The sequence below is a fragment of the Pararge aegeria genome, chromosome 22 (assembly GCF_905163445.1).
Source record: "Pararge aegeria chromosome 22, ilParAegt1.1, whole genome shotgun sequence".
Classification (NCBI taxonomy): domain Eukaryota; kingdom Metazoa; phylum Arthropoda; class Insecta; order Lepidoptera; family Nymphalidae; genus Pararge; species Pararge aegeria.
This window is the reverse complement of record NC_053201.1, coordinates 1,552,708-1,567,478: the sequence shown is the minus strand read 5'-3', so window position 1 is coordinate 1,567,478 and position 14,771 is coordinate 1,552,708. Positions and strand designations below refer to the sequence as shown.

General features: G+C 34.6%; 1 protein-coding gene across 16 annotated transcripts in view; it reads right to left on the bottom strand.

The window, feature by feature from the left end:
* Positions 1-693: 693 nt before the first annotated feature.
* Positions 694-14,771, bottom strand: part of LOC120633935 (phosphatidylinositol-binding clathrin assembly protein LAP) — a 58,159-nt gene continuing 44,081 nt past the window's right edge. For 8 of the 16 annotated variants that reach the window (XM_039904358.1, XM_039904359.1, XM_039904361.1 and 5 more), the window contains 3 exons: positions 10,665-10,764; positions 5,400-5,483; positions 694-1,148 (listed from right to left, as the gene is read on the bottom strand). In XM_039904358.1, the coding sequence (XP_039760292.1) occupies positions 1,038-1,148; positions 5,400-5,483; positions 10,665-10,764 (295 nt within the window). In that variant the 3' untranslated portion in view covers positions 694-1,037. Of the gene's footprint in view, positions 1,149-3,344; positions 3,363-5,399; positions 5,484-10,664; positions 10,765-14,771 lie in introns of all 16 variants that reach the window. The other 8 variants (XM_039904346.1, XM_039904355.1, XM_039904350.1 and 5 more) reach the window with 3 other exon arrangements.

Here is a 14,771-nt window from a genome sequence, read left to right as displayed (position 1 = left end):
GAGACTAAAGATACATCATTTTGTACACAATATATGGAATGTGAAGTCGATTTAATGATAAATAAAATAAATTTATCGCTATGCACCATTTCATAAAAAAATATATTAAAAAAATATCTTTACAAAAAAATGAGATGATAGTCAACTAAAATTATAAAATTTCCTACTAAATTTAAAATAGGCAAAGTATATTGATAAATTTGCTGTTTACAATAAAAGGTTAATTAAAATGATAATTTATTATTAAAATAACTGATTAAATTCATAAGTAAACATAATTTCAGAATCTGATATTTCATCTCTGTCTGTTAAAACTGACTACTATAAGAATAAAGAATACCAAATCTCTAGTAAAACATAACTCAATAAACAAGAACTACCTACCTGGTTCACAAGTCAGCGCTTTGAAAATTTAGATTGAACCGTTTAAGCTATCATTTAGGCTGTATCTACAATGCCGAATTAACCCGTCTCGTAAAACAAATCGACTGTATCACTTAAAAAAAAAAACCTTGATAAAACCTAAAAAAAAAAATATTTTTGTTGACCATCGTTTTGTTATCTGCGACTATTAACTAAATAGTACGGTTTGATGGTGACTGTGACTGTTTTTTTTCTGATAGCAAACGACCTGTGATGGTTCATATCGACACTGGGTTGATATTTTTTTAAATTAAAAAAAATAATGTCGAAAAAATGCAAATACCCAATTTATTAGGACTGTTAAAACTCTACACCACATTTTAATTGGGATAGTTAATACAAATTTATACCATTAAGAAAATTTCTTCTTGAGCTGCCAACACCTGTTGCGAACTGACTGGGTTCCTTTTTTCTTTTCTTATGAATTTCCACGATCTTCTACTTTCAACTCTACAGCTATATCGAACGCACTATTTGTCTAAGTTTAAATTTGCAAATAACCATTCACATGCGCGTTATAGTATTGCAAGACAAAACACAAAACGATGTTCAGAAATCAACCCAATATCGAGGGCACAAAACTCAATTTCAAATAAACTATGCAATCAAACAGTTTAACTGAACTGGTTGGTAGGTTGTGGGGGTATGGGTGGTCTCATTGGTTGCATGGCGCCCATCGGCATCATGTTTGACGCGTTCATACCCATTACCATGGCTGGCTGTTGCTGGAATATAAAAATATTGGAATTAAAAACTGTTAACCTATTGTGCGATCCATTGCCTGACTAACTGTCAGACTACGCACAGCTATATATGCTGAAAGGCAAACAAAGTTTATTAACCTCTGGTTTAACTATTGCGTAACCTTTGGTCTAGCACGCTTATTCTTAAGCAATATTTTATTATGACGTCTCTGAGTGCATCCAAACGAACATAATATACATAAGGCTACCCACGTCAATATTGTTCAGTATTCTGCATTGTTGTTATATCCTGAGGAGTATTGAAGAATTGATGTATCGGTAAAAAATATAGCCAATACTATTTACTGTTTTCGGGCAGCCTATGATTGCATTCAAAGGAACGTATTATTTATTTTACTGACTTGACTTTTGTTAATAATTTATTCAAAGCCTATGTTATGCTTTATAAGTATGTACACGTGTTCACAGAGATATCGATTTTAGGTACTTGATGTTCAACCAATCAGATTAATTAAATATCACCATATCACGTCATATCACAATATGAATATTGAATGAACTTTGAGACGATTTAGTAATTTTGAGGAGTATAAGCGAATGTATTTTTTAAATTCCCATTTCCGCTCCAACTTAACTACCGCGATTTTTTGCTAGGGGTGAGTATTACATTAATCCAAAGCATTAGTTTATAACCACCCCTAGAATTACTTACGCGTACGACTAAAAGGTTTTTCTGTGCAGCCTTAAAAGTTACATCTGTTAATAGGTTCTTCGAATCATTTTTTATGTATTATTTCTATTGTTATTTACCTATGGAAGGTTTTGAAGTTTACGAAGACTTGGTATTTGGGAACTTAAAAAAAGACATTGTTTTTATTTACTGACATCTTCAGTTTTACATAGAGATTGTGTTATTAAAGATAAAAATAATCACTGTAGCTTGACGGAATCGTTAGCATAAACTAGCAATCTATACAAAATAACAATAGCATATATGAAATAAATAGTGATACACTTATTAGCATTCTTATTTGGCTATATTTTGTGCTATGAATATGCGATGATATTTCTCATAAGCAGGCTCTAGTAAGCAATCATGAACTATTGGTATACACATATTAAAGACTTATTACCGGAATATCTCTGTAATAGCACCCGTAGCATTCATAAACATTTCAAAGACGTCTCACATAAAAAAATACAAAAAGGCTGTTATATGTTCTCAAATTAGAGCATTTTGAGATTAATATTATGTGACATAATGTAAATATGTCGTATTAGAAATAATTGGAGTTGACAGTTGCTCAGGCAATGCGATCAAATATGTAAAGCGATGTATCTAAATATCAGTTTAAAATAACTGACATTTAGAAAACTAAAGAGGAGAAAATTCTTAGCTATGCATCAGCCGAGATTGGACTGGTAGCTAATTTATTACTATCTGATTGCCAACCGTTGCTATTGGGAGATACACTCGAAAAAGAAGAAGAAGTAACAGTTGTTATGTTAGAGGTTGCAAATAATAAATTTCACTAAAATCAATATTTATTATTCCTACACAATACGCGATTGTGTTTCTGAATTATTTTTCCACATTGGTTTCCGAGAACTATATTAAAGCGGTGGTAGCCCATTGCACGCTCGACTTCACTGTCGTGGGACCGACTTCGAATCCCAGCACCTCTAACTTTTCAAAGTTATGTGCGTTTTAAGTTATTAAATTATCACTCACTTCAACGGCTGAAATCACTTTCAACGGTGAAAGAAAAACTTGCGAGGAAACCTGCATGCCTGAGAGTTTTCCATAATGTTCTAAAAGGTGTGGGAGTCCACCAATCCGCACTGGGCCAGCGTGGTGAAATATGGCCTTAACCTCTTCTTATTGTGGGAGGAGACGGGAGGAGTGGGTCGGTAATGTATAGCCTGAAGATGAAGTTCGGCAAATATATAGCCTTGCATCCTGAAGATGGACAGAGGGAAATCTAAATTTTGGGGAAAAAAATTGCTATAGATTGAAAACTTTTGAAAGTGTTTGAAGATAAAAAAAAAGAATATAGGTTTTTTCAATTTTACCACAAAAAAAAAAGTATAGCAGTCATATTCCAAAGGGCCCTTGTATAGTAATTATGCGTGAAATGTAGTCGTAATGTACGGAATGCACGCAAAATTGTAGCCATGCACACACGCGTGCAATCAACACATTCAAAAGTACTTTACCTGTTGTGCAGACTGGTCCTGTGTACACAGAACACATAAAATAGTATTGTATAATATTTATATTACATCATTTTACATTTTAAGATAAATATGATTTTCGGTACAGTTAAAACTCTGTTATGAAAGGTCTTATATTTGAGGCCAAAACGCGTCGGGGAACTAAAAATCATTTTTGCGATTGGTCGCAAATATGACGCATACGTCGTGTTCGTTTACGTTTAACGGTTTAATATAAGACTTGCTCTCATACACAATAATTTAAATTCGACTGTACTTAAATGTCTTAACTAAATTGACAGATGACAGAGGATAAAATATTGCTAAATATCAATGTTCCGAGACATCCCTTGCACGTTAGCATGGCAAAACTTTGAACTGAACTGAAATCTTTGAATATTTCCTTTTTAGTTTAATGAAACGCTATTGTAAGAGCATACAGAGTTTATGAATAGATTGTACTACTATTACACCTGTCAATTTAGTTTAGATATATGTTTACATAATATACCATAATAGTGGAGGAAATATTGTCGTCTGCGTAAGGTACAGGGATCATTTGTGGGATTGAGTATACGCTTTTATAATATGATTCCTAAGGTGATTTTGGACCTGCCAATGCACAAGTTTAAAGAATTTGTTAAAACACATTTATTAGAGCGAGGTTACTATACAATTGATGAATTTTTTAATGACAAGGTTGCTTGGAAGCATCCGGCTCCGCTTTCAGCTCTCACAAGATAGAAAAATGAATGTTAAAATACAAAATGTAAATTGTTGATGTTGGAAAAGAGCAACTGCTGAGTTTCTTGCCGGCTTCTTCTCGGTAGAATCTGCCTTCCGAACCGGTGGTAGAATCACTACAAACAGACAGACTTGACGTTTCAAAAGTGCTTATATTAGGCCTACTTGAAATAAATGAATTTTGAATTTTGAATTTGAATTGCTATCATTTTCAAAGTGATAGCACTATTTTTAGATGTACTCATTTTTGGTTTAAGATAAATTTGCATATGGTCGAATTAGTAGGAATATTTGACAGTACAATTTAAGAGTAACTTGTTCATCGCCTCTTAAATTCACGTGCCTATCAAGGTCTATTGTCTCTCAAAACTGTAATTTGGACTAGTAACCGCTCTTGTCAATATCGGGACTACTTAGATCGATTTGAAATTGTCAGAACCGAATTATACTAAAATCTAATTTATAGCGCTTTGGACGTGAATGCCGTCGTTTGCTCAATATTTACAGAATTTACAGAATTAGCACAAGCCAATTATTCGGTTGTACACAAATCCTTAACTAAACTTATTGTTGCAATGTATTATTTTGACATCCGTGCCCCCTTCAACAGGCTGGCACTGTTATTACAGCTGTCATTTTAACATAGTTTAAAGATTTGTGTAACAACTAAATTAGAATTAATACCTACTTTTATTAAATTTATAAAAATAACACTTTCATACATGGGGAACAAATAAAAAACAAAAAAAAAAAGAAATAAAATAATAGCACATGTAATCATCGATCAATTAATACAGACAATAGATACAACACCACGGTCTTATTCTTAGCTCAAATGCGTCCATACTCGCATACATAGCCGAAGTTATATTAAATTAAACCTTGTTTACATAAATCATCCATCGTTTTTTTTTTTGAAAAGCTTTTGTAAATATTCATCTCTAAAATGACCAATAAATCACCCTTTTTTACCTCCAAAAAACCTTGATAAGGAGAAAGGAAGAGAAATCTAGATGTAATTGTTCCTAAAATGTTCATGTTAAAAATATTTGAATCCGCTCAGTTTTGAATGAGACAACAGGGCAATATGAAACTTCGATATCGTGAAATTTTAAAGGTAAATTCGGTCTGAGTTGCACCTGTCCCTATCGCACACTACAGGGGAAAGCAGGCTCAGCGCGACAACAATAGTTTTGTCGAATAATAATTTATCAAATTTGTCGCAGCTATACAACCGTCTTAAGTATTAATTGGTCGATGCATGTAAATGTTAAATCCTAAAGCAAACAAATAAAAGAAAATTTAGCAACTTACCAGAACAAAATGCGGGGGGTGGAACGTATGGGGTAGCGAATGGGGTAATGTATGGGGCATTGGTTGTAACGTCATGCCGTGGCCCTGAAAAACGCAAAATAAAGGGGTGCTGGCATGCTACGGGGATTGCAAATAAACTGAACGGTCAAAGTAAATATTGGGGTTGTAACGGATTAAATTAAATGCAATCAAAGTTGGAAATAAATTAACTTAAAAAAATTAAAAAGCACCGCATAGTCAACATATATCAGGCACGTACAATAGGCGGCCTTATCTCTTAAGCGATTAACATACAATTAATAACCAAAAGTCTATACTAATTGAAGTGTCCGTCTGTGATTTCGAAATAACTTTATCACTATACCATTAACGTCCCACTGCTAGGCGCAGGTCTCCTCTATCATAGGACAAAGGTATTAATGTAATTTTGACGGAACAATAAAATGTTCCACCTAATATGTCAAAATCCCCTGCCTATATTTTTTTTTATAAAACACGTTAACCCTTAATTGCAGTCTCACCTGGTGGTAAGAGATGATGCAGTTTAAGATTGTAGCGGGCTTACCTGTTAGGGAGTATGGTACTCATACCCCCAATCGGTTTCTACGCGACATCGCACCGGAACACTCAATCGCTTAGCGGCACGTCTCTGTCGGTAAGGTAACTAACCACGGCGAAAGCCTCCCACAAGAGCAGAAAATTCAGAAATGTTGAATTCCCAAATTGTTCCTGCCGGGAATCGAATCCGGGACCGCCTATTTAAATTCACAGCGCTCACCATTGAACCACGGAGGTAGTCAACAAAAAGAGCGACACGTCGCAGGGCATGCATGGAATACGTCCTATAAAGCGGCGCCCTGATTCCATCAACCTCTCATCAACCTGAGGCGTCCATGCTAAGCCTCATGTGTCCGTAATTACACCGGCAACCAAGCCCTTCAGAGCGGAACACTGCAATACTACTTGGCTGTAGAACTTCTCCGGAAGCTGACACCAAAATCTCTAAGGTTTACCGGGCCATCTATCTAGTTCGAAGTATAATAGGTAAGTGTCCAAGCGAGCGCGGTTCGAACGATTTGTTCTTACAAAAGTTCGTAGTAATTTTGTCAAAAATCGTTACAACCCTCGTAGGAAAGAAAAAGAATAAAACAGACTTAGCACTAATGCAACAACTAAAGCATAAAGAACAGAAGACGGCGAATGAATTAGCGTTGTCTATCATAAGTAAGGATATAAGAACACTTTTAAATATTATTTACTTAGAATAATCTACCAATTATTATTGCCTTATTTTTTTTTAGCTACCATATTATACACAGCATGTATTTTTACGGTTTTTTACCGGATATACTTCGGTGAGTGTGCTCAGGAACTTCACAATCTTGTTCCCCCTTCCCCGTTTTACCACAGAACAGCGAGACACCGAGAGCGGTGGCATCATCCATCATATCCCATCAACACGCACGAAACGGTTTTTATCCACGTTTCTGATACGTGCCGCTAAGATGTGGAACGCCCTCCCGGTAACTGTGTTTCCTGCCACGTATAATTTAAGTACCTTCAAGGCTAGAGTGAATAGGCTTTTTCTAGGCAAGCGTGCTCCAACCTAGACCTCATCATTGCTTTCTAACGGGCATGATGAGTATTCAAAAGCTGGCCTATCGTTAATAAAAAAAAAAATTATTTCTGGACATAAAGAAAGAAAGAAAGAAAAATCGTCTTTATTGTCACACATTTGAGTAAAATGTTACATTTGTATCATAAATTGTTAAAGAATAAAAAAAAAAAAAAATTGTGACAAAGGAACTGGCTCAGTATAGCTGCATACTAAAGCGCGCAGCACTGGTTATCAGCCCAATTTACTGATAGTTACGTTTCAATCAACGAAATTGCATTTCCGTTAAATTATTATATGCATTTTGAATTTATAAAATTGGTGGTATATCCCCGGACGAGCTCTATCACAAAAAGCTGCTATATATCTACTATATCTAGCTGATATCTATCTACTTTATCGGTATAATGCATGTTTCGCCGAAAATTAAATAAAATATTTCATATTTTCGGTGCGCGAATAGATTTAATTTCTAATGCGTGCATGTGAAAAACAAAACAAGCCTTAGATTTCTTAGTTATCAAAGATTTTTTTTCGAATAAATCAAACAAGTTTACAACTTGCTTCATTTAGAAACTGGCTTAGTATGGTTTAAAAATGTTCTTACGTCCGAAACGTTATATAATGACGTCACTACATTAAAAAGGGCATTTTAGCTTTTAAGTTGTTATCAGCTATTGCACTTATTACGAAACTTGTAAATGATTGCGCATTGCTATATTTCCTTTACTATAATTTATTGGATTCCGGAGCTGGAATAATATAACCAGGGTTAGGGGATGTGGTAATCAACTCGGTTAAAATCCATCATCCTTTTTTATAAATAATAAATAAAGTTATCTGATCCTTGCTCTAGACTTTTACTTTGTACCAGGTTTATTATGCACATATAAATAATTCTCAATATTCATTTTCACCATGTATAGAAATGAGTTTAAAACGGGTACAATTCCATAGGCAAATATATGAAAATTCAATAATAAATAACATTTTTAAATAGCATCTTCTCTTTTCAAGTTTCGTAATATGGTAACAGATTCGGTTTTTAAACATCAAAAAAAAAAATATTGAAAAATAATAAGTAATCTATGTTCCCAGGTAGATTGTTAAAAAAAATTAATTACATAATTCGCCTCTTAATTGACAAAATCGTAAATGGCAGCGCAGAATTTCCAATTTTTTCGTGCACAAAACTTTAATTTAAAGACATTAATAAAAGTACGTATGGAATATATATTAGAAGTATGGAACTAAGCCAACTTTCACAGAGCAATCACGTTGTGTATCGGTGTAATGGTCGGATTGATAAAACTAACACTATTCGTTCGGTTGCACTATGAATTCTCATAGTAATAAAAATACAGTAGTTGTCTAAAACTTGTATTTAGACTTATTTGCGACTTTACTTGACCTTGAAAAATAATTTTGACAGCCCGAAACATAGCGTACTTGACTATGAAAGGTAATGACAAACAAAAAGTCATACACGTAAACAGACCATGTATGAAAACGAATTCTACTATCACTCGTCGATCGATTTGCCTAATCTCAAGAGCATTATAGACGACTGCATGACGTCATGATAAAATCAATATTTCACATACGACAAATTAATAGAGCTAACGCTAACGCGTAGTATTATGTAAATTAAAAAAAATAAACAATGCTAAACGCAAGAAAAGCTGCGTAGAAGTTATAAATTGTGTCGTACCATTTTATGCTATATAATTGTGAAAATAAGTTAATATCACTGTGAAAATAGGCATACAAACTTTATTAATTACATTTTACTAAAGTTTTGTGCACAACAATGTTAGGACAAAACCCTTCACCTTAATTTTAACATAAACTTTATCGTGAGTGGACACTCTTTAATATAAACATATGGGCTTTATAACGATATATCAGTCGAGTTAATTGTGTAACTGAAGCCGTTGACGTCAAGTTAAAATATTTTGGATTTAGAAAACACCCTGAAAGTTAATACTCAGTGAACTCAGTTAGGAAATTGTGTAGTTTTTTATGGATTCATCATCTTCATCAGTTTATTAACAGTTACTGCTGGGTGCGGGACTCCTCTCATGGGAGAGTGTTTTGGAGCATTTTTTCAATATCGTTCATTCAACAATGAGAAGTGTAACTTTTCAACCTAACTTATTAATTTTATCAGGACAACTATGCAACATTTATAATTTACTAGCTGTTGCGACTTCGTCCGCTTTTGTTTTTGTTTTTCAAAAGACATGTGCCTCATAAATGTGGCAGCACTTTATGTATTTAGGATATCTAAGCCTGTTGCAAAATGGTCCAAAACTTTCATCCCCTCTTCAAAGAGAACTGAGCTTAATTTCGGGATACAAAGCATACTTCTAATACCTTCAGAAATATGTGTACAAAATTTCGTGATGATGGGTTTTTTGTTTTTGCGTGAAAGCGTAACTTACATTCACTTTTGTGAATTTAAGTTATTTTATAGTATTAGTAAGGATATTCTCTTATGTGCTGGCGAAGCGTAGCACGTGCTAAGGAAACAAAAGGGGAATCGCATCGCATCGCTACTACAGTAGCCAGCTAGTACAAGATTTGCTTGCATTTAATCGAGAAGTCGTTATCGTCATGGCCAAAGACACACGGGTCCGAAACTAATTCAGCAAAAACGAATTTAAATTTTTTCATGAGCGACATCGTTTCTTCATTTACGAATCGAGACTTTTAGTTAGTTTTCTTTGAGAACGAAGAGTACGAGGTAGTTTTAAAACTAGTCGGACAAACGCCGACTCAAACACACGCGTGTAAAGCCAAATCTTTTATAAACTACTAAATCCACTCACGACAGTTCAAATTCCTTAGTTATGTTGACTATCTAAGATAGCTAATGTCATCACGTAATTAATCGACGGGTCACTTTAGCTTGATAGACACCGGTATTATCACGTGATGACGGTAACTTAATCAACAAAAACCCATTACCGGCCCACTAAAGGGCAAGGTTTCTCGTCTTAGAAGAAAAAATGGGAATATGCCGTAGTCTGCTAACCAAGTGCGGTTTGGTAAGACTCCAAACGCCTTTGAGAACATTATGAAGTACTCTCAGATATGCGGGTTTCTTCACGATGTTTTCCTTCACCGTTAAAGCAAATTATATTACAAAAAAAAGCACATAACTGCAAAAAGTTAGAGGTGCGTGTCTTGCCCCAAAAAAGGAGCCCGGAGTGTTAACCACTAGGATATGACGGAATATACCTTAATTTTCATTAATTTCCTTTAAGCGTTTATAGACAGTAGACAGTAGCGTAGATAGCCTAGTTGGCAAGGCTACGGCTACCCTTTCGGGGGACAGATGTCGATAACAGCAAATCGCCTTTATTTTTCAGAGTTAAGCGCGCTTTTAATTTTAGCAATGAAATATAACTTGCTTTGATGGTGAAGGAAAACATTGCAAGGAAACCTGCATGCCTGTGCCTCCATAATGTTTTAAAGGCATGTGAAATATAACAAACCGCACTTGGCCAGCAAGGTGTACTAAAGCCTATACCATTGTTATTCTGAAAAGAGGCCCGTTCTCTGTAGTAGGTCAGCAATGGGTTGATGATGACAGATAGTAGATTGATTGTTAGTTATAATTACCCTAGAAAACCCATTGATCTTACCATAGGGCGGTATCCAGCACCCGTTGTGGCCTGCATGGGCTGCGGACTCCAGGCCGTGGTGGTCTTTGACGCATTCTTTGGCGAGCTCCACAGCATCGGTCTAGCACCAGACAAGCATGCTAACACGTGCTTTATAGGTTCAACAAGGTTTTAAGTGGAGTTTTATGAACCGCGACTAGAAAAGGAGACAAAGCGGCCCGGGAGCACGCCGGGAGCAAGTACCGCGAGGTTGGTGGGGCCAAGGGAGATGGTGGTCTTAACCGCGACCAACACTTTATTTTGATTCACATTGTTAGTCGACATTGATATTTTAAAACAATAATTATTTATATAATTAATAATTTGCTGTCTAGTAAAGTATGTCCGTCTTTTTTTTGCTATAGTATCAATTGGACATAGTTAAAGAAAAGGATCGAACACACATTTAGGTAGTTTTAAAACATTTAGTGCCTTACAAATAATTGTGGCATAAGTGTTTTGGCACACTTCAAGCACCTCTCGAATGACATACTGTGAAAAATACCGCAACTATTCCGACGTTGTGTCACATTTATTTGTAAAAACCCTAAATGTCTCCAAACTACCTCATTGTGCATTGATGATGGCGAGTGGAAAACCATCGCCTATAAACAGAGCAAAACTTCACAGGGCATGCAAGGAGCACGTCCTGCATGTGGTGTTAACCCTTATGTGCCCTTATTGCTCTTAAGGCCAAAACACATCATTGCATCAATGCTGTTTGAGGGCAGATATAAGCATGGCGGTAATAATTCCCCAGACAAGCTCTATCTCAAAAAGTTCTAATAATACTAAAGAAAAACCACCCTATAATTAGTGTTATTATATACGTATCAATTTAATTCCACTTAAAACCGTTTGAAAAAACTAAACTAGTTAAAACACACGTGAAAGCATCTACGTACCACAGACTTTGGTGTCAAAGTAACTACAAAATTTTGTACACCATGTTTATTTAACTGCCCATATACAAAGGCCTTCTTGAAAAACTTGATAGTTCCGTGCCACGAATTGGCAAAGTCTTTACCGAATAACAATAAAGAATAACCCAATTTAAAATTGATTAATCTAATTAATTTATCAATATTTCTTTTGTTTCCGTTTTTCTATTCTACTAAGTATATACTCGAATTTTTGAAGAATAAAATATAAAATAATATATACCCACACTTTGACCAGATTAATCAATTTTCAAGTGAGTTTAATAAAATAGTAATTAAATAAATAACTTGTCAATTCACGCAGCAACTAACTATATATCTATCCAAAAGGCAGTTTGCATTTGAAAAATCTAATAAACATTTAATAAAAATTCAATAATTTAAAAAAAAAAACTATTTGTCTACTCATCAATCACAACATGACTACAATAAAATTTGCCAATTATATAAAAAGTTATGAGATGGCGGTGAAAGTAATTTCTTATTGATTTCAAAAAAAGGTTCTTCAGTCAGGGGAATCTTATCACAGCGCATCGACTCGACACCAACTCACAGCGACTCGATTGTAGCATTGGAATGTAAGCGTTATATCGTGTGATGTAAAGTGTTTTGAAGTGTATGACGTGACTAACTCGTAACTTCACTCCACACAACTTCCACTAATTTTTCGCGTCTTTTCAATTCATCTCACTGCACTCACTTTTATACGGCGTCATCTTACTTATTTTCCTTCCACTCACTTTTTTTATTATCCTTCATCATACTTCTTTTGCTTCCACTCACTCCTATTAGCATGCGACTCACTTCTTTGCCTTCTACTCACTTCTATTAGCTGTTGGCTCACTTCTTTTCCTTCAAATCATTTATATTAATTATTAATAATAATAATACTAAAAAAGTTTCTTATTTGAGGCGTAATAACCCATATATCAGCTTTTATATACAAAGAAATCTATAATTAATTGTATACATTAAAACTTACACCTGCTGAAATAATTAATAAACTTATTTCACATGTCATAGGATCTTAGTTTATTTTCTGTTACTGTCTCGATGAAATCGGCATACCTTCACATACGACCTTGAGTATTCTATTCTAAAGGATGCTACACGAGTTCTAACAAAACAATAAGTCAGGCACTCTTGATTCCGCGAATATCGAAATTAACCTTTGTCTCACTTTTTTTCCTTCCACTCATTTCTTTTAGCCGTCGTCTTACTTCTTTCATATTTTCGATACTTTTCTTTGGAGTGCAATGTAAGTTCATTCGTTCATTCATTCATTCATGATTTTCTACCCTGCGCATTACATGGTGCGGAATCGTACTAAACGTCGTAAATCGTGCGGAAGCTATTTAGCATTCCAGTATATCCTACATCGAATGCTATAGAAAAAACAGTCACCAACTTTTAGGTTTGTATAACTATTGGTAAACGTTTGATGTATGCATAGGAATCTCCTTAGATTAGGCGTTACTTATTTACGCATTGGCTGGTTCGTAGTTATTGAAAACTGGCATCAGTGGGCGGGAAGGCGCTCAATGAAGTACGACATTACCGGTAATATGTTTTACCTGTTTAATACGTTATAGAAAACCTAAGCTTACAGAAAAATCCTATTGTAATATTAAGGATTACTTAAACAATAAAATAGCTTGGGTGTGAATCGCTCTAGCTTCATAGCTTAATATAAATTTTCTGCGAGATGGTGATAACAAAAAAAAATTACCCGGCTAAGTTTGTTGTGGGCCCTTCTTAGACCAGAGCGCATTTGGAACCCTCGTAGCTTTAGGTTTAAGTTGGCGAACGAAGTTATCACCATCCCCTTACAATTATGTAAACATATATGTATGAACGCTTCATAAGTGCCTGTGATAGGCCTACATGAATAAAGAAATTTTTAATTGAATTGACCGCAAATATAACAAAACTTTATTGGCTTGCCAAAATTATCATCCTAAATTAGACAAAGCATAAGACTGTCGTCACTCATTTATTTAAACTACCACAAAAATATTGAAAAGTATAGTAAATGTAACATAAAGCTTACATTCTAATGCTTTAATTTCAATACAGTTGGTGTCAAGTCGATACATAAAGCGAATGCCATAAGAATTAGTATTTGACCATTTTTATTAATTAAAACTTTTTTGAGTCGTCAATGTAAGTCCGTTGGTATTAAATCTACTGGTGGTTAGAAATCTATTACCTACTGGTCATTACATGCCGTAGGACCAAACTGTATGTGGATGCTTTCACCAATGCGACACATGATATTTTTATATAAAAGACGGCTTGCGTTGCGGCATTGTTTATGACATTAAAATTATTACGCGTGAAGTGAATTTTGTGGCGTCATATTTTACACCTCATCCAAACTGTCAAGTATCTGTCACAAATTAAAGTTACGCGTGTCACAAATTATACACCCCATATTGGGTTATGGTTGGTTATGACCCATAATCATGTACTATGTAGTAGAAACGGTGTCGGAAAGTAAGTTAATGCCTTCCTGTGTAAATACTATACTTATCACTCAAGAAAATAGAATAATAAAAAAAAAAATTGAAAATTATTTATTTATTTAAAGTCAATGTCAAAGTCAAAAAAATTTATTACCATAGTACTCAATTAATGATCATAACAATGATTTTGCAATCGTTTCACTTGACAATGAAAGAAAAAATAAATCAATAGCTACAAAGTCAAACTTCAGATGCTTTATCGATGACAAAACATCTCACTCTAATACATTTCTGAAAATCCCATTACGTTTCTAGTCTTGTTTACTATATCACTTATAACACTCTTTTTGACATTATTTTCATTAGCAAAACTGTTTCATACTATTAGTGTAGTTTGATTTAGCTCGGTTCTTTAATATGCGCATCTGCCATATCTCCCATACGGCACTTCTCAATGTTGATTCGTTCACGCGGTTTGTCAGTTCGTGCGATTATATTGCGAATTTTTGAGTTAGAACTTAAACGTTAAACGCAAAGGCTCCCACCCACACTGGTGGATGTAGTTTTGAGACATTTAGGGCATTACCAATAGATATGGCATAACGTCGGAATAGATAAAGTATTTTGTGACACTTCAAATTCTAACTGATAGTACCTTTCAAATGTGAGAGCGTGGAAAAGAC